The 22646-nt window shown below is 30.8% G+C and overlaps 1 protein-coding gene across 1 annotated transcript; it reads right to left on the reverse strand.

Annotated features, from left to right (window-relative positions):
* Positions 1–19844: 19844 nt before the first annotated feature.
* On the reverse strand, positions 19845–22359 carry LOC112281146 (uncharacterized). The gene is made up of 5 exons (XM_024517355.3): positions 22162–22359; positions 21735–21788; positions 21315–21618; positions 21099–21197; positions 19845–20946 (listed from the first exon to the last, which is right to left on the reverse strand). Exons 2-5 carry the CDS (start codon positions 21764–21766, stop codon positions 20224–20226), a joined length of 1158 nt encoding a protein of 385 aa, XP_024373123.1. The 5' UTR covers positions 21767–21788; positions 22162–22359; the 3' UTR covers positions 19845–20223.
* Between the last annotated feature and the right edge of the window lie 287 nt (positions 22360–22646).

Below are 22646 nucleotides of genomic sequence, written 5' to 3' on the forward strand. Positions count from 1 at the left end.
ATAAGTTAATTCTATAGTATAGATGCTGCTTTGACTTTATAGGTGTCTTTAATTGACTTTTTGGGATTAAGAATATGGTCAACAAGTTGGCCATGTGCCACACATGTTGTTAGCTTAAAGACCAAGCTAGCTATATGGCCAACACATAAAAAAACTTGCCTTGTAAGTCAAGGCATGTGTCCTATAAAGTCAACACATATTGGAGGTCCTATAGAACATCGCCATGTAGTCCTTAATAAGATAGTATATATAGAGACAAAAGTGAAGCATTCTTCACTCTTGTCAACTCTTTTCTTGCTTCCAGTCTAGTTTCAAGGGTCTCTAGTTTTCTTGGCTTTTGGCAATAGCCATTCCAGTTTCTTTTTTAATTTACATATCAAGTTATATCTATTTTGTCATCTTTCTTTGAGAGAAGTCTCACTTGTTTATTTGTCTTTATCATATTCTTTTCCTTGACAACTACAAGTATGAGAGAAATAAAGATAAGTATGCTGAAGAAGTTTGATGGAACAAGATCTAAGTTTCAAAGATTTTTACAACAAGTAAAGTTCTATTTAAGGTTGCATGCTTTTCAATATCCTAATGGTTTTACTTAAGTTGAATTCATATATGCACTTCATTCGAGGGGCATTTTCTCTTGGTTTGCATCTTTGATGGAGAAGGATTCACAACTATTCTATAATTTAAGTTTATTTTAAAAATCTTTATAACTATGTTCGGAGAAAGTGATTGAAAAAAGTAGAAAAAATCAAATTTATATCTTTATAATAAAGATCATATTTAGCCACTATATATATTGTTAAATTCCAAAATCTTGCTTGCAATAAAGATTGAAATGATAAGATCCTTATCAATCAATTTTGATATGGATTAAAAGTTTACATTAAAGATTTACTATTGACAATGTCAAGAGCAAATTTATTGGAGCAATTTATTGCATAAGCCATTACATATAATAATTAATTCTTTGAAAGATGGCAAGAACAAAGATTTGATTAAAGTAATGTAAGTCAAGTTATAGTGACAACTTCTATATTCATAGAAGCTTATTCATCAAGACTAAAATTTATACAAATCGACATGGTACGTTTTAGTCCTCTTATTGAACAAGAAAAGACTTAGTATTATAAAAAAGAATTGTGTATATATTATCGAGAATCTAAGCATATTGCTCAATTTTGTCCAAAAAAAACAACGTAACTACAAAATGAGGAACATGGTTATCAAAAAAAATAATGTGTTAAAAAATCATTTTTTCTAGTTATGATAGGACCATACAACTAAAATCTTCAATGACACCTTATAAAGGTCCTATCATCTCCTTAGATTCTTTACCTTGTTTTATAATGGAATTTTTTTTAAAACTAAAAAATCACAAAGTCTTAGCATGATTAGATTCAAGAGCCTCAACTTATTTTATAAATGAAGACTTTGTCAAAAAACAAGAAATATTCTTAGTTAAGAAAATCAAACTTATATATATAGAAGTAATAGATGGTTGTTTATTCATTTTCAAAGATATTATCTATGAAGTAGTTTCTTTAGATGTTACAATTAATGGTCCTAATAGCTTAATAGTATATAATGTGATTAAATCTCTTTTTAATCTAATTATTTTAGGATTATCATAGCTAAAAAAATACAATCCTTTATTAGACTAGAATTCTTATAACCTTGATTTTTTCTATAGTTTAATTCAAGATTTTGCTAGTTAAATAAAAATCTATAAGTCAAATATATCCAAATCCTTATTAATATGTATAAGAGCTTCAACACATGCTACAAAAAAAGAGTCAAATTTTGCTACATATGCCATATCTATTTTTTATGGATAAAAGATTTTAAGTGACATTTCAAGTTAATATTGAGACTATCAAGAATTTTTGAAAAAAAATGTAGATATTCTTCTAAAGCATCATCCTTATAATTATTCCATCAATCTTCAAGAAGAAGCTTAATCACTATTCAAACCAATCTATAGCCTATTACAGGATGATTTAACTACATTCAAAGAATACATTGATGAAAATTTGGCTAAAAACTAAATTTACCACTTTAAATCTCTAGCAAGGACTCTTATCTTATTTTTGAAGAAAAAAAGATAAATCTTTGTAGATGTATATAGACTATCAAGGGCTTAATAAGACCATGATTAAGAATAGATACCATCTATTTTTGATTTTAAGACTCCTTGATCAACTCAATCAAGCAAAGATTTATATCAAAATAGATCTATGAGGAGCATATAATCTAGTATGCATTAAAGAAGGAGATAAATGAAAAACTACATTTTGAATCAAGTATGGATATTTTGAATATAATGTCATGTCTTTTAGACTCATGAATATACCAATTGCTTTTCAACATCTAATGAATGATAGTTTTTATGAGTTTCTTAATGATTTTATCATCTATTACTTGAACAACATTTTAATCTATTCTAAAAACATAAAAAATATGAACCTCATATTCACTATGTATTACAAAAACTAAGAGATGTAGGATTATATATTAAGATAGAAAAATATGTATTTCACACTACTCAAATTGACTTCTTAAAATATATCATTTCAAATGATGACCTTATGATAGATCTTAACAAGATATCAAGGACAAAAATTCAATGAAAGCAAATAAACAAGTCAGACTTTCTCAAAGTAATATGACAAAATAGAAATAAGGAATTATGTACATTAAAAGGAAATAAAAATGACTATTGCCAAAAGACAAGAAAATCAAAGACTTCTTGAAATTAGACTAGAAGTAAGAAAGAAGTTGACAAAAATGAAGAAGGCTTCACTCTTACCTTTATATATACTATCTACTTAAGAGCTATATCACAACATTTTATAGGTCCTCCAAAATGTATTGACTTTAGATGACATGTATTTTAACTTACAAGATAAAGTTTCTATATGGACGCCACATAGTTAGCTTATTCTATAAGCTATCATCTCATCTAGCATGTGATAAATTTGTTGACCAAGTTTCTAACCTACAAATCAATTACAATCATATGTAAAGTCAAAAGAGTGTCTATGAAGCTTTTAGGAAGTTTTTCCAAAAGATATTATAAAATTAAATTATTTTTATTTACTTCTACTTATTCATACTACTTAGATAATAATTACACTAAATATATATATCTATGATAGAAGGTCTACATTATCATGGATTAGAAGATTCAAAAAATAGTCAAAGATATATAATGTTTTTTTGAATTTTTGAATTATTATCAAATCTTCATCAAGAAATTTTTTCAAATTACAACTCATCTTACACATTTGATATATAAAGACAAACTTGGGTGGAACAAAGAAGTTGGCATATTTTTTGGAGCTTTGAAAACATCATTTATTTTTCCATTAATCTTGTATTATGTTAATTTTTTTAAAGCATTTTTTATGGAAATAAATGCATCAGACTTTGCTATGGGTATAGTATTGTTATAAATAAGAATAGATGATAAGTTCCATTTGATAGTATCAAGGATATGAATTAGAAGAAGATGCATAAACTAAAAAAAACTGTGTAAAAAAAAAAGTGACAAAATAGAAATAAAGTAGTATATATATTAAAAGAAAATTAAAATGGCTATTGCCAAATGACAAAGAAACTAGAAACTCTTAAATCTATATTAAAAGCAAGAAAAGAATTGACAAGAGTGAAGAAGGCTTAACTCTTGCTTCTATATATACTATCTAATTAAGAGCTATGTAGCAATGTTCTATAAGACCTCTAATATGTGTTGACTTTAGCTTATAAGGTAAGTTTTCTACGTGTGGGCCATATAATTAGCTTCTTCTTCAAGCTACCAATATATGTGACACATGGCCAAGTTGTTGACCACATTTTTAATCTAAAAAGTCAATTAAAGACACTTGTAAAATCAAAGTAGCATCTATAAAGCTTCTATAAAAGATATTAAAAAATTAATCTAATTTCACCTACTTTTATCTAAATCACATAAATAATTATTGGTTTACATGTTTATGTCCATGACATTATCCTCCCTTTGAGGAACGAGTTCCATGAAGAGCGGTCTTCATATGATGAAGAAATCTAAGATGTAGCAAATTGTATTTGCCACATACTCTGATCTTTGTTCTCTTCACAGATAATTGATAGGCCCTCTCAGCCATCGATAGTATTCTATACCAAGGCGAGAAGATTATGTTGTTGTTTGGTCATTGTTGAAGCTTTTGTAACTTCTTTCAAATAAAATATTTGAAACATCGTCAAGAGTTGTTCCTACCTCTAATAGAATCACCAAACATTGAGAGTGTCTTTGAAGGTCGTAATACCAAATACATTGTATCTCGTCATTTGTTCAAGAAAGGACATGTTATTTTTAAGGATCTTTATCTCAATTTTTTCATCTTGAAGGTTGTGACAATCACAATGTCTCATTTGGTAAGTCTGCAAATAAAAGCTCTTGAATTGAATCTGCTAGTTGTTGGTTCTCTATTTCTTTAGCATTACAAATACACAAAAGCTACAAAGAAAGATAGAAGGTAGAATGTAATCTTTTCTGGACCTTATTTCTTTTATAACAAAAGACTTACTATTCTTCATCTTGATTTAGATGGATGTTGTCAATGAAAAGCCTCCACCACCTTTACTGCATTTGTAAGATTCTTTACTGGCTTTTATGTGCATTCACTAATATCATATTTGTACCAATGGATAAGATATTTTAATTTATTTTGGTGCCACCTTGAGTCTAAAACTTCTTCTACTTCGAATTCTTCATTATTGTCAACTTCTATAGGAGGAGGTGAAGCTTGTCTTCTTCTTAGTATGTTTGTAGTCTTGTATAGTTCAAGAAGAGACATATAGAAGATATGATGGATCTTCATTGCCTCCAGTAGATGTAATTGATAAGCAACTGGATTGATTTGTCTATAAATAAGAAAAGATCCAAGCTTGCAATAGTCCAACTTATGACAAAAATAAGTAGTTTTGATATTACAATGAAGCAATTATACCTTGTTACCTACATTGAATTGTAGTTGTTTCTTTGGATAAGCATCTACATTGATCTTTTTTCATTTTTGAGCTTCTTTTAATTGCACCTTCATTGTTGCATATAGCTCTAACAAATGATTTGCCAAACCTTCTACTGTAAGATTATCAACTTTTGAAAAGTCAAAAGTATCAAGTCATGGATGATAATGATAATTGGCAAAAAAAGATATTTATTATGTAGAAGAATGCATCATATTATTATAATCAAACTTTGCTAATGGCAAGAGATTCTTTGATTTTTTTGTTGATAATTGATGGTACATCTTAAGTATTGCTCTAAAACTTGGTTTACGTACTCTGTTTGTCCATTAATTTGAGGATAAAAGACTAAAGAAAGCTTTCTATCCACCTTTAAAATCTTATAAAGAGTTCTCTAAAATCTTGATACAAATTGAGTCTTCCTATCAAATATAATATCTTTTGAAAATCCATAATATCAATAGATATTGTTAAGAAAAAGTTTGGCAGCTTTTTCACATGTGATAGATTTTGTGTATGGTATAAAATGTGCCATTTTAGTAAAATGATCTATTATCACAAATATAGGATCTTTCGATCATGAGATTGAAAGATCTGTAATAAAATTCATGGAAATAAAAGATCTTTATTGTTCTGGAATAGGTAATGGTTGAAAAAATCTATGAAGTCGATGCTGAGGAGTTTTTGACCTTGAACAAATGTCACACAATTGAACACAGTCTTTTACAACTTTCAACATTTGCGACCACTAAAAATCTCTAGATATTAGTTTTAGAGTCTTGTTGTATCCAAAATGTCATGCTATTGGAAAGTTGTGATATGCTTGAAGAACACGTAAACATGCTTCTCCTTCTGACATATATAGGTGTCCTTCAAAATAAAATAGGCTGCTCTTGAACTCAAACTTAGAAGTATCATGAGACATAGAAGAAGTATTCTTGATATCATAAACAAGAAGATCAGAAGACATACTTGATTGAATTTATTTGAGAAAAGTTGAATCAACAATCAATGTAGATTTCAGTGCTCAAAGATGAAATTATTCTAGTTTCAATAAAATTGTCATTTATTGATTAAAAGCTACATCTCTTTCTTTAGGTGCAAGATAAGATGTGAGCTAAAATAAACGTCCACTAATTGGAAGTTTATTCTAACTCACAATAAGTAAATTAACTATGTGAATTTAAAAATAAAGCTATTATTTAAATTCTAATCCACTTATTACTTGTTCTTCTTAAACACCAACTTATTAATCAAATCCTCTAATATTACTCACATTCACAATGATAATTCACTCTTTAACTTCATGTAAAATAATTCTTTCTTTTATTTCTAATTAAATAAATTGATTTAATTTTATATTTAATTTTATATTATTATTATTATTTTTATTAGGTCATTTTTATTATTTTATTATTATATTATTTTTTAAAATATATATATTTTTACTTCTTAAATAATTGATGGTAATTAATTAAGTTATTATCCTTAATACATAATAATTATAATTTTTTTAAAGGTTGGATTAAAAATTAAAATATAAAAGATAAAAGTAAAGTTTTAAAAATAAAAGTAAAGTAAAAAAATAAAAAATAAATAAAGGTTAAAAAAATAAAAAATAAAAATAAAAGAAAGAAGATTGAAAGTTAAAAATTAAAGCCAAAAGTGAAATGTAGAAGTCACAAGTTATCGTAAAAATAAAAGAAAAGAAAAGAAAAGAAAAAATAAAATAAAATAAAGAGAGGTACAAGCAAAAGTACCTTGACAATGTCCAAGGATTGAAGGAAGCACCTCCTTTTTACTCCAAAATTTGCCAAAAAACCAAATTAGCTTCAAATCTAGTGATATTTTTTGTATTAGAAATTTAACTTCAAGATGCTGTTGCTCCAAATTTTTTGTGGCAATCTAGTACTTGAGCTGCGAGCAATGCTTCTTCAAAGTTGGATAATTAGGCTAGCCACTGTAGCCGTCCCTTCTTCATTCAAAAATTCGTTAAAAATTAAAAATCGCTTCAAATTTAATGAAATTTATACCAATAGAAGCTCAGCTTAAAGATGCTTTTATTTCCAAAATTTCAAAATGATTCCATTAAGTGGCACTAAGAAATGCCTTTTCAAAGTTGAATTATTGAAACTACCAAGCTAGCCGCCTTCTGCACTCAAAAGTTCATCAAAAATTCGGTTCAACTCCAAATTGAGCAAGTCTTAGTTCGTTGGAAAGCTAACAACAAGATTTAGGTGATAAAAAATTCTTCACTTACAAATCATAAAAAACCATAGAATGATTGAAAAAAATTAGAGGCCCCTCAAACTCTTTTAACTATGGAAATGGTTGATGACTACTAATTACAAAGGGGCGCCTTTTAAACTACAACAAGCACCACCCATGACACAAAATCAATGCTCATATGTTCCTATAGTTCACATTGAGATCTAAAATCAAAAAAGAAGCAAAAAAATAAGATTAAGATTAAGGTTGAAACCACAGTTTGGCATGGCTTTGCCTTCATCAAAAGAAAGAGAGAGAGAGGCTTGGAAAACCAAACCACTCTTATAAAATTGAGTGGTGGCTTGTAGAAGGGCAGCCACATTTCCACCCTTCACCTCTAAGATTCTTAATGTAGATCGATGGCCTTCCTTCATCCAAGAGTTAATTTTGTGATAAAGGCTAATGACTCTTGTAAGTGAAAAAAAAAAAAAAAAAAAAAAAAAAAATTGATAAATCTAACTTAACCATTGTGTTTAAAACACCTTTTTATGCTAAGATTGACTACTCACATGCATCAATATATGCTCCTTTGCAACTTTTATGAAGGTTTTTTACTTACAAGGATTTAGGCAATATTTGTAAAATTCTTTAAAAAATAAGAATTTCATTCCTCTACTTGTACTTTGAAGGAAAGAATGTTGATCTTATTTTTTTTCACTCAACATGGTGCATTTGATGCCTCCATTGCATTTGAAAGGCTTCCATAAGTTATAAGAATCACTTTGCCACTTAGATTTATTGAATTTGGAAAAAATCTTCAAATCCATCTTAATTAAACCTCACTAGATTTTCTTTTTTCTTTTTTAACACCAAGATTACTTCCTTTGTAATTCTTCTACTATTAGCTAATTAGAAAAATATAGTCTTTATAGTTTTTTCTTACTAAACTTTATCCTAGATTGCATGTTTCCTACTAAATAATTTCTAAAATTCTAATATTAACTCATAAAATTTGTATTTTAAGCACAATAAGTACATTTTTTTATACTAAATATTAAAGTGAATTAATTCAATGGATCACATAAGAAATTTTGGAAAGGGTATCGGACAAACCTTGTTATTTTCTTGGTTGATAATTAATATTGAACTCAAATCTTGACAAAGATATGCTCCAACAAGCCTAACGACGATTCAAAACACAAGTTAATATGAAATACTTGAGGTTCTTGCAATCTATATATACAATGATTGGACTAAAAGTCAAAAGTGTTAAAAAACACTCTACTTAGTAGCCTCAATTATATATAAACTTCAATTACCTTGTTACTTTTATATTTAAGCAATTTAGATTTTTCTTGTAAAGTCCAACCTTAATCAGTGAGCTTTGACAAGCAGTAACTTCTAATCTGACTATTCACTTGATATAAAATTTTGTATACAATTGTCAATATAAGTCTTCTATAAGCTCAAGATTTTTTAGCCCAATCCAATTTACAAATTGTGAAAAAACCTCCAAAAATTGCACCAATGTTACTTGGCTGCCAACTTGAAAAGTGAAACAAAAGTTCCAATAAAGATTTCTCATTTTTTGATTATTAACTTCAATTCAAAATTGTTATGTAGCTTGACCTTTAAGTCCTTCAATCTCATGCAAAATTTCACCATCATTTGACTAGTAGATCTCTAGATATTATAGAAATCCTATCCAACTCCTACTACCAACTTCTAATATGTTCTTGTACCAAAACCCAAAGATCTCCTAATTGCACCATTGAATTACTACAAAATTTCACATATACTTAGAACACCTAATTATTCAAGCACTATCAAAATTTGAATTATAGATGAGATATCAATTTTAGGAATTAGCCGAGAGTGCTAGCCCTAATTATATTGCATCCTAAGTTGCCAATACAAACCTTGATTTCTAAAAACAATTACTAACTCTCTCCAAATCCTATCAAAACTAACCTTATGTTTTTGAAACAAGCTCTAACCTAACTCTCAAATCTTCATCTCCAATCTTCAAATAAATTCTTATTTTGCCCTAGGCAGTCGTTTTAGTTGCTAGAGGTCTGATTTTGATCCTGTTTCACAAACCATCAACCCTCGGATATCAATCTAACCTATCCTAAGGATTTTTTAACCTAATCCTACCTTCAACTTAATCCTAGTATCAACTATATCAATTATTTACTTCATTTAATCTCATTTTATTAATTTATGGTCTTTCTAAAATAATGAAAGAGTCTCTACAGCTAGAAGGTAAAATTACTAATAAATCTTCAACCTACTAACTATTAAGATAAGAAAATAATCTAAGAGGCTTTATAAAATTCATGTTTACAAACCTTGAATTATTATTAAACTAAGATAATTAGGTATTAATTAGAAATTTAATTTTGATTATAATTTCACTATATAGTTGTATTACACCATGACAATACAATATAAGATTGGTACAGAAATAAAGGCTGTCTTTCAAGCTTCAAATGCTGCTTTGGCTTCTTGATTCTATTGAAGTTTGTCTTTACAAGTCAAAAGTATAAGTGGAGCTGCAGTTTGAAAGAAGTCCTTGATAAAGATCTGACAATAATTAGAAAATTTTAAAAAATATTAGACATCTAGAACCATTTTTGGGATCTTCCAATCCATAATCATTTGAACTTTCTTAGGATCTATCATAGGTCCGTCAATTGAAATGATGTAACTTAAGAAGTCAACTTGAGTAGTATAGAATACATACTTTTCTATCTTGGCATAGAGTCCTGTATGTCTTAATTTTTGTAAGACATGACGAACATGAAGTTCATGTTCTTATATGTTGTTAAAATAGATCAAGACATTGTCTAAATAACAGTCAATAAAATCGTCCAAAAATTCTCAAAAAATATCATTTATAAGATATTGAAAAGCTACTAGTGTATTTATAAGTCCAAAAGGTATGACATTATATTCAAAATATTTGTACGTAGTTCGCAATGCAGTCTTCTATTCATCTCCTTCTTTGATGCATACCAGATTGTATGCTCCTCGTAGATTTATTTTTGTATAGATCTTAGCTTGATTCAATTGATCAAAAAGTCTAAATATTAAAGGTAGTGGAAACCTATTCTTGATGGTGATCTTGTTGAGTCCTCGATAATCAACATACATCCACTATTATCCATCTTTTTTCTTTATAAATAGAATTGGAACTCATGCTAGAGATTTGGAATGATATATGAAGTTCTTGGCTAGATTCTCTTTAATATAATCCTTGAGCTTGGCCAATTTATTTTGTGATATGTTGTAGATTGGTCCAAATGGCAATTGTACTCTTTGTTGAAGTTCAATTAAACAGTCATAGGGATGATGTTGTGGAAGAATGTTTGCATTCTTTTTTTCAAATACATCTTGAAGTTCCTGATATTGGATTGGAATACCACTTGAAGTCTTTGTGCTATTAGAAATGGATGTGGCATAAATGACACAAGGTGATCTTTCTTTTACAACATGCAAGAAAGCTTTTGTACCTACAAACATAAGTTTAATTATACTAAACTTGTGATTTTTTACTTGATTAACTACACTCTTAATTATACTTTTAGAAAAGCTAAGAGTATAAAAAATCCAATCTATTCAAGGATTTTATTTTTCTAACCATGATAAATCTAAAATGATTGGATTAGAGGGAGATCTAATGATATTAAATACCACAAAGCTATTATAACCATTAGTTATTACTTCTATGGGAAGGATTTTGTAAGTAATATCTCTAGAAGACAACAAGTGACCATCTATGATTTCTATGTGAATAAGTTTAGTTTTTCTTACTAAAGATATGTTAAGTCTTTTAGCTAATTCTTCATTTAAGAAATATGCTAAGGCTCTTGAATCTAACAAGGTAAAGGCTTCATAATTTTTAGGTCCTAAAATAATGTTTAATGTAAAATAAGGAGAGGATTTTGAAGAGAGGATAGGACCTTCATTAGGTATTATATAAGGTTCCAACTGCATGGTCCTTATTGTAGCTGGACAAACTTGTTTTCTTATATATTTTCTTCTTTGACATTTATACTCCTTATTTTATAATTGTATCACTTCTTAGGAAAATGTTGAGTAGTGTGCTTAGGTTCTCAGCAATATAAGCACAATCATTTTTGATGGCGATAAGTCTTTTCTTGCTCAGTAAGAGTTTTAAAATGTACCACATTAATTTACATATCATCTACTTTTGAATATATGTGTTGAAGAGGCATTGGTATTGCCATTGAATTATGGTAACTTTGAGGCCCACTTGTTCGACTCTCAGATCAAAATTATTGAGATTTGTTCGACTCTCAGATTTAAAAAGTCAATTATTACACTTCACAGTAAAGTCAATTGCTTGACTTAATGTTTGAGGATGAAGTAAGTTGAGCATCAATTTTTTTACTTTATATTGTTATCTATAAAAAAATTGGCTAATCAGTGCACCATCATCTCACTTGATATTAGTTGCAAGTTGTCAAAATTATGAAGCACATAATATTATGAATTGATTGCCTTGTTGTAAAATATAAATCTTGTTAGTTGCAACACGAGTTGCATCATGTTCTCTATACATGGATCAAAATTCTATTAAAAAAGCCTCCAAATCATTCAATATTAGATCTTATTGTTCAAAAAAAGATGAAAACCATGATAATACTGAACCTTAAAGAAGTGTTCTAATAAATCTAACTTGTGATCTTGGAATTGGATAGTTTTGAGATTGAAGTTCAATCACAAGTTATAGCTGATTGATAAATCTTCAAAACTTGGATCTTGTGCCATCAAACTTTTCAAGCAAGGTAACTCTTCGTTCTCTAGTACTAGAAGGATGTTCTACTGTAGGAAAAGGGACATGATTGGATGTAGATATTGAAGCAGCTCCAATCATATCTATGTCTTCACTTCCTACCATTCTTGTTGCTCATTGTGGTGGTAAACTGAGTTGATGCATTGCAAGCATTAACTCCTTCAATTGTTCTTGCATTTGTGCCATTGCACTTTACATTTCAAGAAGCTCTACCACGATAATACTTTAGAAAATAAATATCTAATATTATTCAAGATAAGTAGAAGAGGAGACTTGAGAACAAAGAGGATATTAAGAATAATATTAGTTTAGAAGAGGGTAATCGGTAACTTCTAATATACTTATATCTTATCAAGAAAAAGGGGTAATCCTCTATTAACCAAGAAAAGACAAAGCTCTAATATTATAAGTACACTCTGATCAATTTGTTAAAGATATGAACTGGAAAAAGATGCATAAACTTAAAAAATTTGTATCAAAAGAAAAGTGGCAAAATAGAAATAAAGTAGTATGTATATTAAAAAGAACTAGAATGGCTATTACCAAATGACAAGGAAACTAGAGATTCTTAAATCTATATTAGAAACAAAAAAAGAGTTGATAAGAATGAAGAAGGCTTCACTCTTGCTTCTATATATACTATCTAACTAAGAGCTATGTCGTGATGTTCTATATGACTTTTAATATGTGTTGACTTTGCAAAACACATGTCTTGGCTTAGAAGGCAAGTCTTCTACGTTGTTGTATTGTAATACAATTATATGGTGAAAATATGACTAAAAATGATTTTTTTATTAATACTCTATTATATTAATTCAACAAGAATTCAAAATATTTTAATAAGGCTTTTATGAAAGCCTCTTAGCCTATTTTCTTGTCTTAATAGCAAGTAGATAAAAGTTAGTTAGTATTTTTACCTTCTAGGATATAAAAACTCTTTTACTACCTTAGAAAGGTCATAAATTGATAAAATCATAGTAGAAGAGATAAATGGTGGTATGGTTGATACTAGGGTCAAGTTGAGGGTAGGATTGGGCTAAAAAATCCATAGGATAGATAAGATTGATACCCGGGGGTTGACTGTTTTTGAGACAGGGTCAAAATCAGACCTCTAGTCTCAAAAATCATAGCCTAGGATAAATTAAGGATTCATTTTGAAGATCAAAGATTAGGATTTGAGAGCTAGCTTTATTATCTTTTCAAAGGCATAATGATTGTTTTTTTAGGATTTTTGAGGATTTGGCAATTGTTGTTCAAAGTTAGGATTTATATTGGTGTTTTGGATTTTATGTAATATAATTGGGGCTAGAAATTTTGGCTAGTTCGTACAATTGATATAACATCTACGGTTCAAAATTTGACACTACTTAGATTATCAAATGCACTAAGTGTATACAATTTTTTTTAATAATCTAACGGTGTGGTTTAGAGATATCTAAGTTTTAGTATAAGAGGATTTTGAAAGTTGGCAATTTGGAATTGAGTAGGATTTCTATGATATCTAAAGATCTATTAGTTGGATCAAGGTGAAATTTGGCATGGTATTGCAAGACTTGAAGATCAAGCTGCACACTAATTTTGAATTGAAGTTAACGGTTGGAGAAGGAGAAATCACTACTAAAATTTTTACTTCACCTTTCAAGTTCGTGACCGAGAAACATCAATGTAGTTTTTGGAAGTTCTCTTACAATCCATAAGTTGGATTGGGCTGAAATTTCTTAAGCCTATAGAAAGCTTACATTGACAATCGCATGCAAGCTTTTATATCAAGACAATAATCAGATTAGAAGTTACAACTTGTCAAAGCTCACTAATTAGGATTAGGACTTATAAAAAAATCTAAATTGCTTAAATATGAAAGTAACAAGGTATTTGGGATTTATGTATGATTAAGGCTACTAAGAAGAGTATTTTTTAGCACTTTTGAATTAAAATTCGGATTATATTCTTCTCATATGAGTGAAACCTATTAGGATTTCTTGGATACTTGTGAAACACAACCTCACCTTGCACAGCTAGGTGCCTAGTGCATTCCTAAATAAGACAATACATAATATGACAACATGTGGGCCACATAGTTAGCTTATTCTTCTAGCTACTAACATATGTAGCACATAACCAAATTGCTGACCATGTTTCTAATCTAAAAAAATCAATTACAGATACCTATAAACTCAAAGCAATGTCTATGAAGCTTTTAAAAAGTTTCTTTAGAAGATATTATGGAATTAACCTATTTTTATCTATTTTTATCTAAATTATATAGATAATTATTGGTTTATATGTATATGTCCATGATAGATAGCTTTCAATTCCAAAAAAATTCAGTAGCCAAGATTAACTATGAGATCTACAATAAAGAGCTTCTTGCAATGATAGGCTCATCTTAAGAATAGCATCATTATCTGGAAAGCACTTTCAATCTAATCATCATGTATATAGATTATAAGAATCTCAAGTACTTCATGTTGGTATATATTTTGGATTGTTGTCAAGCTTGTTAGAGAATGTCTTTGTCAAAAGTTGATTTCAAGTTCATTTATCAATCCAAAAAATAATAAGATTTATTAGATTATTTTTGTAAACATTCTTTTTTGGTACCAAAAAAAAGAGATGCATCTTGTGATTAATAAAAAAATAATTTTCTTGAAGTCAAAGTATTTTCATCTTTGAGCAATAAAATCAATATTAATTATTCATTCAACATTTTTCAAATAAGTTCAATTGAATATGTTTTGTGATTTCCTTATTTATGATATTAAGAATAATTCTTCAAAGTCTCAAGATACTTATAAGTTCAAATTTAAGAACAACCTACTTTATTTTAAAAAAAAATTATACATTCCAAAATATAAAGTATGATTAAGCATTCTTTAAATTTGTCACAACTTTCCAATAGCCAAACATTTTAGATACAACAAAACTTTAGAGCTAGTACCTAGAGATTTTTGGTAGGTTCAAATATGGAACATAGTTAAAGTCTTTGTACAATCACAAGACATTAGTTTAAGATCAAAAACTCCTCATTATTGACCTTATGGACTTCTTCAATCCTTACCTATTTTAGAACAACTATGGTCTTTTGTTTCTATAGACTTTATCATCAAACTTTTAGTCTTAAGTTCCTTTGATTTTATATTTGTGTTAATAGATTGATTCATTAAGATGGCATATTTTGTACCATATACAAAATCTAATATAAGTGAAGAAACAATTTAACTTTTCTTTGACAATATCTATTGATATCATAGATTGCTAAGAGATATTATATTAGATACAAGGATGTAATTTATATCAAGATTTTAGAGAACTATTTTTCAAGATTCTAAAGGTGGATATGAAACTATCTTTGGCTTTCTATTTACAAATTGATAGTCAAACAAAGTAAGTGAATCAAATTTTGGAGCAATATTTGAGGTGTATTATAAACTACCAACAAGATGATTGAACAATTCTTTTACTATTGATAAAATTTACTTATAATAATATGATAAATTCTTCTATTTAAGATGTTTGTTAGAACAATAAGGTATGATTATTTCATCATAATATCAAGACTATTTGCTCTTGTGACAAATTGAATTATTGTAGACTTTGACTATTTTATATATATAAATAGATTAATCAAGTTGCTTAATAATTATACCTATTAAAGTATATGAAGATCCATCTTATATTTGATGTGTCTCTTTTTGAGCTATATAAGACAATAGATATATAAGAAAGATGACAAATGCCACTTCTTTCTATAGAAGTAGATAATAACTAAGAGTATGATGTCAAAGAAGCTTTAAACTTAAGGTGGCACTGAAATAAGTTAGAATATTTTGTTCATTGATGCAAATATGATATTACTGAATACACATAGAATCTAATTAAGAATCTTTAAAATGCAGCAAAGAATATTGATACTTTTTATTGATAACATTTATCAAAATCAATATGAAGGATAGAATTTTTTACTATAATAGAATTGTATTTCAAAAAAAATTATATTTAATTTTTTTATTTTTATTTGTAGTTTTTGTATATTTGTGGTACTAAAAAAATGGAGAACTAATAGCTAGTAGATTTAACCTAAGAACCATTGTTTATTGATTTATTGAATGATACATTGTGATTATTACAACCTTTAAGATGACGTAATGAAAATGAAGACCTTCAAAAATGAAATATTCTTTTTTAATTAAATAGCAAGATATAATGCGCTTGATATCATGATCTTAGAAGAGACTCTTGATATTTGGTGATTTTATTAGAAGTAGAAATAATTCTTAAGAATTTTATAAATATTTTGTTTAAAAAAAATTATGAAGGCTTCAATAAATATTAAATAGCAAGGTAATCTTCCCACTTTAAAATGAGACACTATTGATGGTTGAGAGGACCTATCAACTACCTTTAAGAAAGAACAAAGATTAAAATATGTAGCAAATACAATTCTCTGCATCATGGACTTCCTCAACATTAGAATTACTCCTACTCATATAATTTGTCTTGAAAAGAAGGAATATTATGATGGACATACATATTTATTTCAATAATTACTTAGATATTATGAATAGATAAAAATACATTCAATTCAATAATATATTATAAGAAAACTTCTCAAAAGCTTTATAGACACAATTTCACATTTATACATATCTATAAATAATTGATAGATTAGAAACTTGACCAATAAATTAGCTATGTGTCATACGTGTTGATAGCTTGTGACACAAGCTAACAATATAGCATACATATAAGAAACTTGCTTTATAAGTTAAGACAAGTACCTTATAAATCAGTCACGTGTTGGAAGTCTTCTAAAACATTCCTACATAACATCAAGTTAGATAATATATATGGAGGCAAGAATAAAACCTTCTTCACCTTTGTCAATGCCTTTTAGTCTTTAGTCTTGTTTCAAGACTTTCTAATCTTTTTGTCTTTGACAATTGTCATTCCAATTTTAATACTTTATTAATTTTGAATAAATACCTATTCTTTTTGAGTTACACAAAAATGTATTGAGTTTTTGATACAATGAGATTCATGTCTTTGATAAAAGGTACTAATTTTTTTTCTTTTTCAGTCATTATTCAAGATCCAAGCTATATGAATTTTATCACATAGATTTTGGACTTGTCTAATTATTGGCTTTTTTATTATTCCATAGGTATAATAATAGCTTAATGTGACATGGTGATAGAGTGCAGGTAGCAATGTCTTACTAAAATACAGGACCATATTATGTTCCTTTGTGAAGCTACTTATGTGTCTTTAATCTATACCATAAATGTCATAGAGGAATTAGCAAAATTTAACTTACATTTTCAAACTAAAAGCACAGACAGTGCATCATATTTCAAGTAATTTCTTCATTACTAACTATCTTGTGTGACTATGGAATGCATGGAGTAATCCTTAATTACTTGATATGTTTAGATGTTGAAAGATCATCTATATTAATACATAAACAAATCTTTTTATTAACTTTTTACATGGTCTACAAGAAGTATAGAACAATAATTGTTACAACATCTAGTTTTTTTAAAGTCAAATAGAATTTCATCATAATAAAAAACTAACTTGCTATTGGAGCTTACTATTATAGAATAGAGTGCATGTTGCTAAATAAGGACATACATTCTATAAGTTGTTGCCAATTTAAATGACATCCTCCTTAGGAATATGCATTTAAGAGGAGGTGAAATTGATGGATTATGCATTTGTTGCAAAATCTTAGCAACCTCGACATATAAGGCTCCTCTTCTCATGTGGTCCAAATATAGCTATAGATGAATAATGTATACTTTAATCTAACGTAGATCTCAATGCATTGTTTGTGCCTCATATAATTTATACTTTTGTATATACTACATATACTTATAGAATATAAACTTGTGAGAGAGAATCTCAAGTCATTTGGTACTTATACTAATTGTCTCTATCTCTAAATCATGAAATCTATAAGTTGCAAAAGGTTGGATTTGGCAATCACAAGTTATTGGTATCAAGTTTAATCATATACTAGTTTGTTAACTTTTAATCTAAGTATCTATAGAACTATTTTCTTCACCCTTGTAAAATAAATAATTATTCTTGATTGTAGATGTCACTACAATATATAATTCTACATTAAACTAATGCATCAAGATATAAGAGTTTTGTAGTATGTAAAGGATTTAAATAGTAATTTTTTTTTAAATATTAATCTATCACCAAAGACATGTCAAAGATATGGTTGACTTAGATATGCATATTGGCAAGTTTAGAATCTATAAGTTATATCATCCTTGTGCTCAACAAATTAATAGAAAAAAAAAAGGCAATTTTTTTGCAATTGCCAAAAGATCCAATACTAGGTGAGGCCAAAATTTGTGTGGCAAAATGGATGTGGTTTGGACCCCAGATGATGACTAAAAAAGAAAGTTTGGCAATACCTTATCACATTTGAGGGTACATTTGCTATTATCACAAAAGTGAAGGATATATTTGCTAATATTAAGAATATAAGGATATTTTTGATATTTCACCACATTTGAGAGATATATATGATCTTTTTGTCAATTTTTTTGAATACTTTCTAATTATTTAACCACTAATAGAAATTATTTTATTAAAAAAATTATAAAATATTTTTTATTCTTTAATATTCTTCTTAAAATTTTAGAAACCTTAAATAAATTCAATAATAAAAATTTAGGAATCACATTTTTTACATAATTTCTCTAAAAATCATCTTTTAAGAATTTTGACCAAAAATCAATTTATAAAATAGAAACAAATCTTTTCGTAGTTTTGCAATGCTGATTTATTGTTTTATTATAATTTAATCTTGTTGCATCTTTTAAATAATTTTATATCTTTTTTTTCAATAAAATTTATTTATGATCAAAATGTAAAACTACTTCCTACAATAATTATTTTTTATTCGGAATTAAAATTGTATATTGTTTGTTTTTCATTCTGTTTGAGGTTCTACTCTGTAGTCATCCTCAATCATCTGTTCTTTTTGGATTACCACGCAGTACAATACAACTCCATTTGTTGGTTTCACAATTTGCACTACCCACCAGTGCTACCTTCCTCTGCTCGGCATAAAGATTATCTTTTGTGATTGTCTCCATCACCCTCTAATTGACATCAAGATCTTCTCATCTTAAAATCACCTTTGAATGTTTTATTTTTTTCTCTTCCAGAGCCCAACTACATTGCATTTCAAAGCATTGCAACATCATGCTGCGCAAAATTGTATTGTTGCTTCTAAAGTCCAACTCATTCTGCTACCTTCAATAGCCCACAAATAGCCACAGAGGTGAAGTTGCAGTTAAGCTAATTGCTTCAAACAGACCCAAAGAGACAAGAATGCATCACCACACAGAGGACTTGCAAATTACTGCACTATCTGCCAACATGCACACGCAGGAAAAAGAGCATCTGTAGGTTTGTGAAATAGGGCTGATGGGATCTCAGGCATTCGGGGAGAGGGGAATTCTAACGGTGGAGCTTGTGATCAGGTGAGCTCAGATCGTCGAAAAAGTTGCCACAAATTCGACCAAATAGAATTGGTGGCCGGCCAACAGGACAGATGTACTCAACCACCGTTCATCAACAGACTTTAAGGTCAATAATTTTCGTAGGCAGAAAGCAAGAGTCAAGCCTGCCCTTTATTGAACGTCAGCATGATGCCGATGAATTTAGCATCGCTCATCCACTAACATGAATAACAATTCGTAGACAAGAGAAGGTTGAGTGCAAAATTTGGGACTGTAATGTTGTTGAGAAGTTTCAGAAGTCACTTCGCAATAAAAGTCCAAACTTGAGGCTGAAACGACCACATATTTAATTTAGAATCCAAATGTTTGACAAGCTCGCCATCCATTCAGGAATCACCTCTAATCAAGGGATCCATTCACTAACCTTAAACTAAATGGCGTCGTATTTGACAAATCCCAACCCTGAGTCCTATCCAAGACGTTAGCACCATCTTCCACTTCGGAGCTCTGTTGAGAACATCAGTCAATACTCGTCGTTGCTACCCAGCCGAGTGTTAGTTAGCATTTATTGGTTTTACATCACAAAACTCGATGAGTGTTCGAATCATCACTGATTGTAATCAAATTGTGTCAAGTGCATTGCGGGTAACTTATTTGAGGCTGTGCGAGTTGTGGAGATAAATGCTTGCTTTTTCTGATCCATCAGCTGCAAATCTCGTTGAGGAACGAACTGTAGCTGGAGTCGCCATTCTCTACCGCCTTCTGGATCCCAAAGTCTCCCACATTGTCGAACGACTCCAAGATCAGCGACGAGTTCTGAGACCTTGATGTATCGGCGGATAGATCGTGAGCATGTGGCGGCATCCCCAGCCCCTGACGAGAAATGGGAGGCCAATTACTGGGGAAATTTGCTACTGGAAAACTATAGCTGGGATGCAATCGGGTGGCACCCTCCGGATCTTCTACAGGCGTCACACTTGGCAGCTTTGACAACAACGCTTGCAGGCTGGACATGGAGGGGATCAGCGTTGGTGGCATGGTGGGTGATGTGCTGCCGTGAGAACTGGTGTGCCCTGTGTTGTGAGCTTTCGTAGGAGATGAACATGTAGTTAGACATGCTTCCAAGTTTCCGTTTGAGAATGCATAAGGTTCTAAAATCGGGGGTACGCTCTTCGTTCCGGCAGTGGTGAAGCTCCACGCCTCTCGTGGCGACAGATATTGGAAATCATTTGGCTGAGCTGTGGATGATCCCTCAAACTCCTTGCCTGAGGGCACACTCCAGTTGCCGTTATAATCGTCGATAGTTCGCCTCGTGCCATCCCCTGACGTTGATGCCTGCTGTGGGGGCACAAACAGGCCGGGGACAGTGAGGAGGAGGTTGAATTTCCGTTGCATGTACAAGACAAAGTTCAAGTCTTCCATGATCTGATTCACCTCACAGAGAGAGAGAGAGAGAGAGAGAGAGAGAGAGTCATTAATTACAGAGCGTGAAAGCATGGCAAACGTTTTGATTAGCCACATAGTTAGGCAATCACGCATGAAAACATGAGTTCGAAGATAACGAGCTACTTTAGCACCTTTTGGGTGGATCCCAGCTGGAGCACGCCTTCTTGTACCGCCACAACCACAATCGTCTGAATTCCAGATTTGAATTGCGCGTCCAAGACACGCGGATGCTGCAGCAGCATTCACCGTCAATGCGTTACTTAGGTTATATTCCACATTATAGTAGATGAGGTAACCAAGCAATGTCAGTGACCGTGGTTTAAGCTTGTGTGAATGTGGAGGCTTACGGGCTCAAGTGAACCTTGCCATGGCGAGAAGAAGCTTATCTCATTCTCGGCGGGATCTCGGTACACCCACTTGTGACTGTTATCAACAGCTACCTTGCCCATGAAGCCTTCTCCATAGTTGTATACCTCGTGTGACATCTTGAAGAAAAGCTCCGGGGATATGGCACCCGGTTCTTCAGAGTCGTTGCCGTGGTGCGATTGTTGCGTGGACAGGAAGGAGGAGCTGGCTCTTGATGCCTCGCTGTCTGTCCTCGCCAAGCTGTACGCAGGGAAGTTGCAGAACCCCTCCTCCCAAACTAGGATCCTGCACACAGTTAGTCAACTATCAAGCTATATTTTTCACTGATTGATATGTGGCAACTTGACTTACATCCGTCGACCAAGACGCTCAAGTGTTGTGCGGTGGGTTAGGTACACTACCAATTGCGCTTGTTGCTCTTGGACCTGTCCATAATTCCGCCTTCGGTGTCCCATCTGTAACAAATTTATCAATGTGGTTGAATAATCAGAGTTCCAGTGATATTGAAAAGCTCGAAGTATAGCAGTACTGCAAATGGACTAGGCTAGAATCTCGTAACAGGACCAGCGAAGGCAATTCCACAACTGAGCTGTCCGCATGAGATGGTTAAGTGTATACAGTTACAGTCGACCAGCAGCATGTTACCAAGTTCGCTTTCTGAGAAACTAATCAACAGGAAGGGGTGGATGCGACTTGAATATTCATGAACTGCATGGAACTCACGCATGAAAGAAACATCATGGCTTTTTTGGCAGAGAAGAACATTTCTCAGAACGCGCAATGCGAAGACTAGATAGAAAGTTGAGTAAGCCGGATAGAGAGACTCACTGAGGAGGGGGATAATTGCGGGGCAAGATTCGCCAAAACACAGCGTAACCCACTGCTGGTCGGTACACACGCTGCGTAATGCTTGTTGCAGCAACATCGGGTTCATGGTAGCCAACTCCTGCCTCGAATCCATGGCGAGTTGGAATCTTCTTAGTCGTGCCCCCCACGGCAGAAACCAAATGACTGCAATCACCAGGCGAAGTTCAGGTTTACTTTGTGCGGAATATGTCCGAAGAGTAGGTCATGAGATGAAGCATCAGAATTTCAGAATTTCGCAGTATGAGTGCCTTTGCAACTCTACTCTTAACTTAGGCAACAATGTTCACGACAGAAATCGGGGTGCACAGTCTCTTGGTGCTTCCCTTCCTGTACGAAGGATCTACAAGGCCAAATTTGTGCTACCCCAACAAGTAGATTCCCCATTCGCTTGGAATTCTACCGATGCCAACTGAAAACTTGTTAACATCATTCCTCTGAATCAGGCA

Source organism: Physcomitrium patens, chromosome 4 (genome assembly GCF_059467195.1).
Source record: "Physcomitrium patens ecotype Gransden chromosome 4, ASM5946719v1, whole genome shotgun sequence".
Classification (NCBI taxonomy): Eukaryota; Viridiplantae; Streptophyta; class Bryopsida; order Funariales; family Funariaceae; genus Physcomitrium; species Physcomitrium patens.

What these genes read in the sequence shown, in the direction of transcription:
- LOC112281146 (XM_024517355.3), bottom strand. Translation starts at nt 21,766, where the DNA reads ATGGACAGGTCCAAGAGCAACAAGCGCAATTG. An exon ending in AAGAGCAACAAGCGCAATTG is followed by an intron (nt 21,619 to 21,734) that starts GTAGTGTACCTA and finishes AACTGTGTGCAG; the next exon opens with GATCCTAGTTTGGGAGGAGG. An exon ending in AGCTGGGATCCACCCAAAAG is followed by an intron (nt 20,947 to 21,098) that starts GTGCTAAAGTAG and finishes GAGGTGAATCAG; the next exon opens with ATCATGGAAGACTTGAACTT.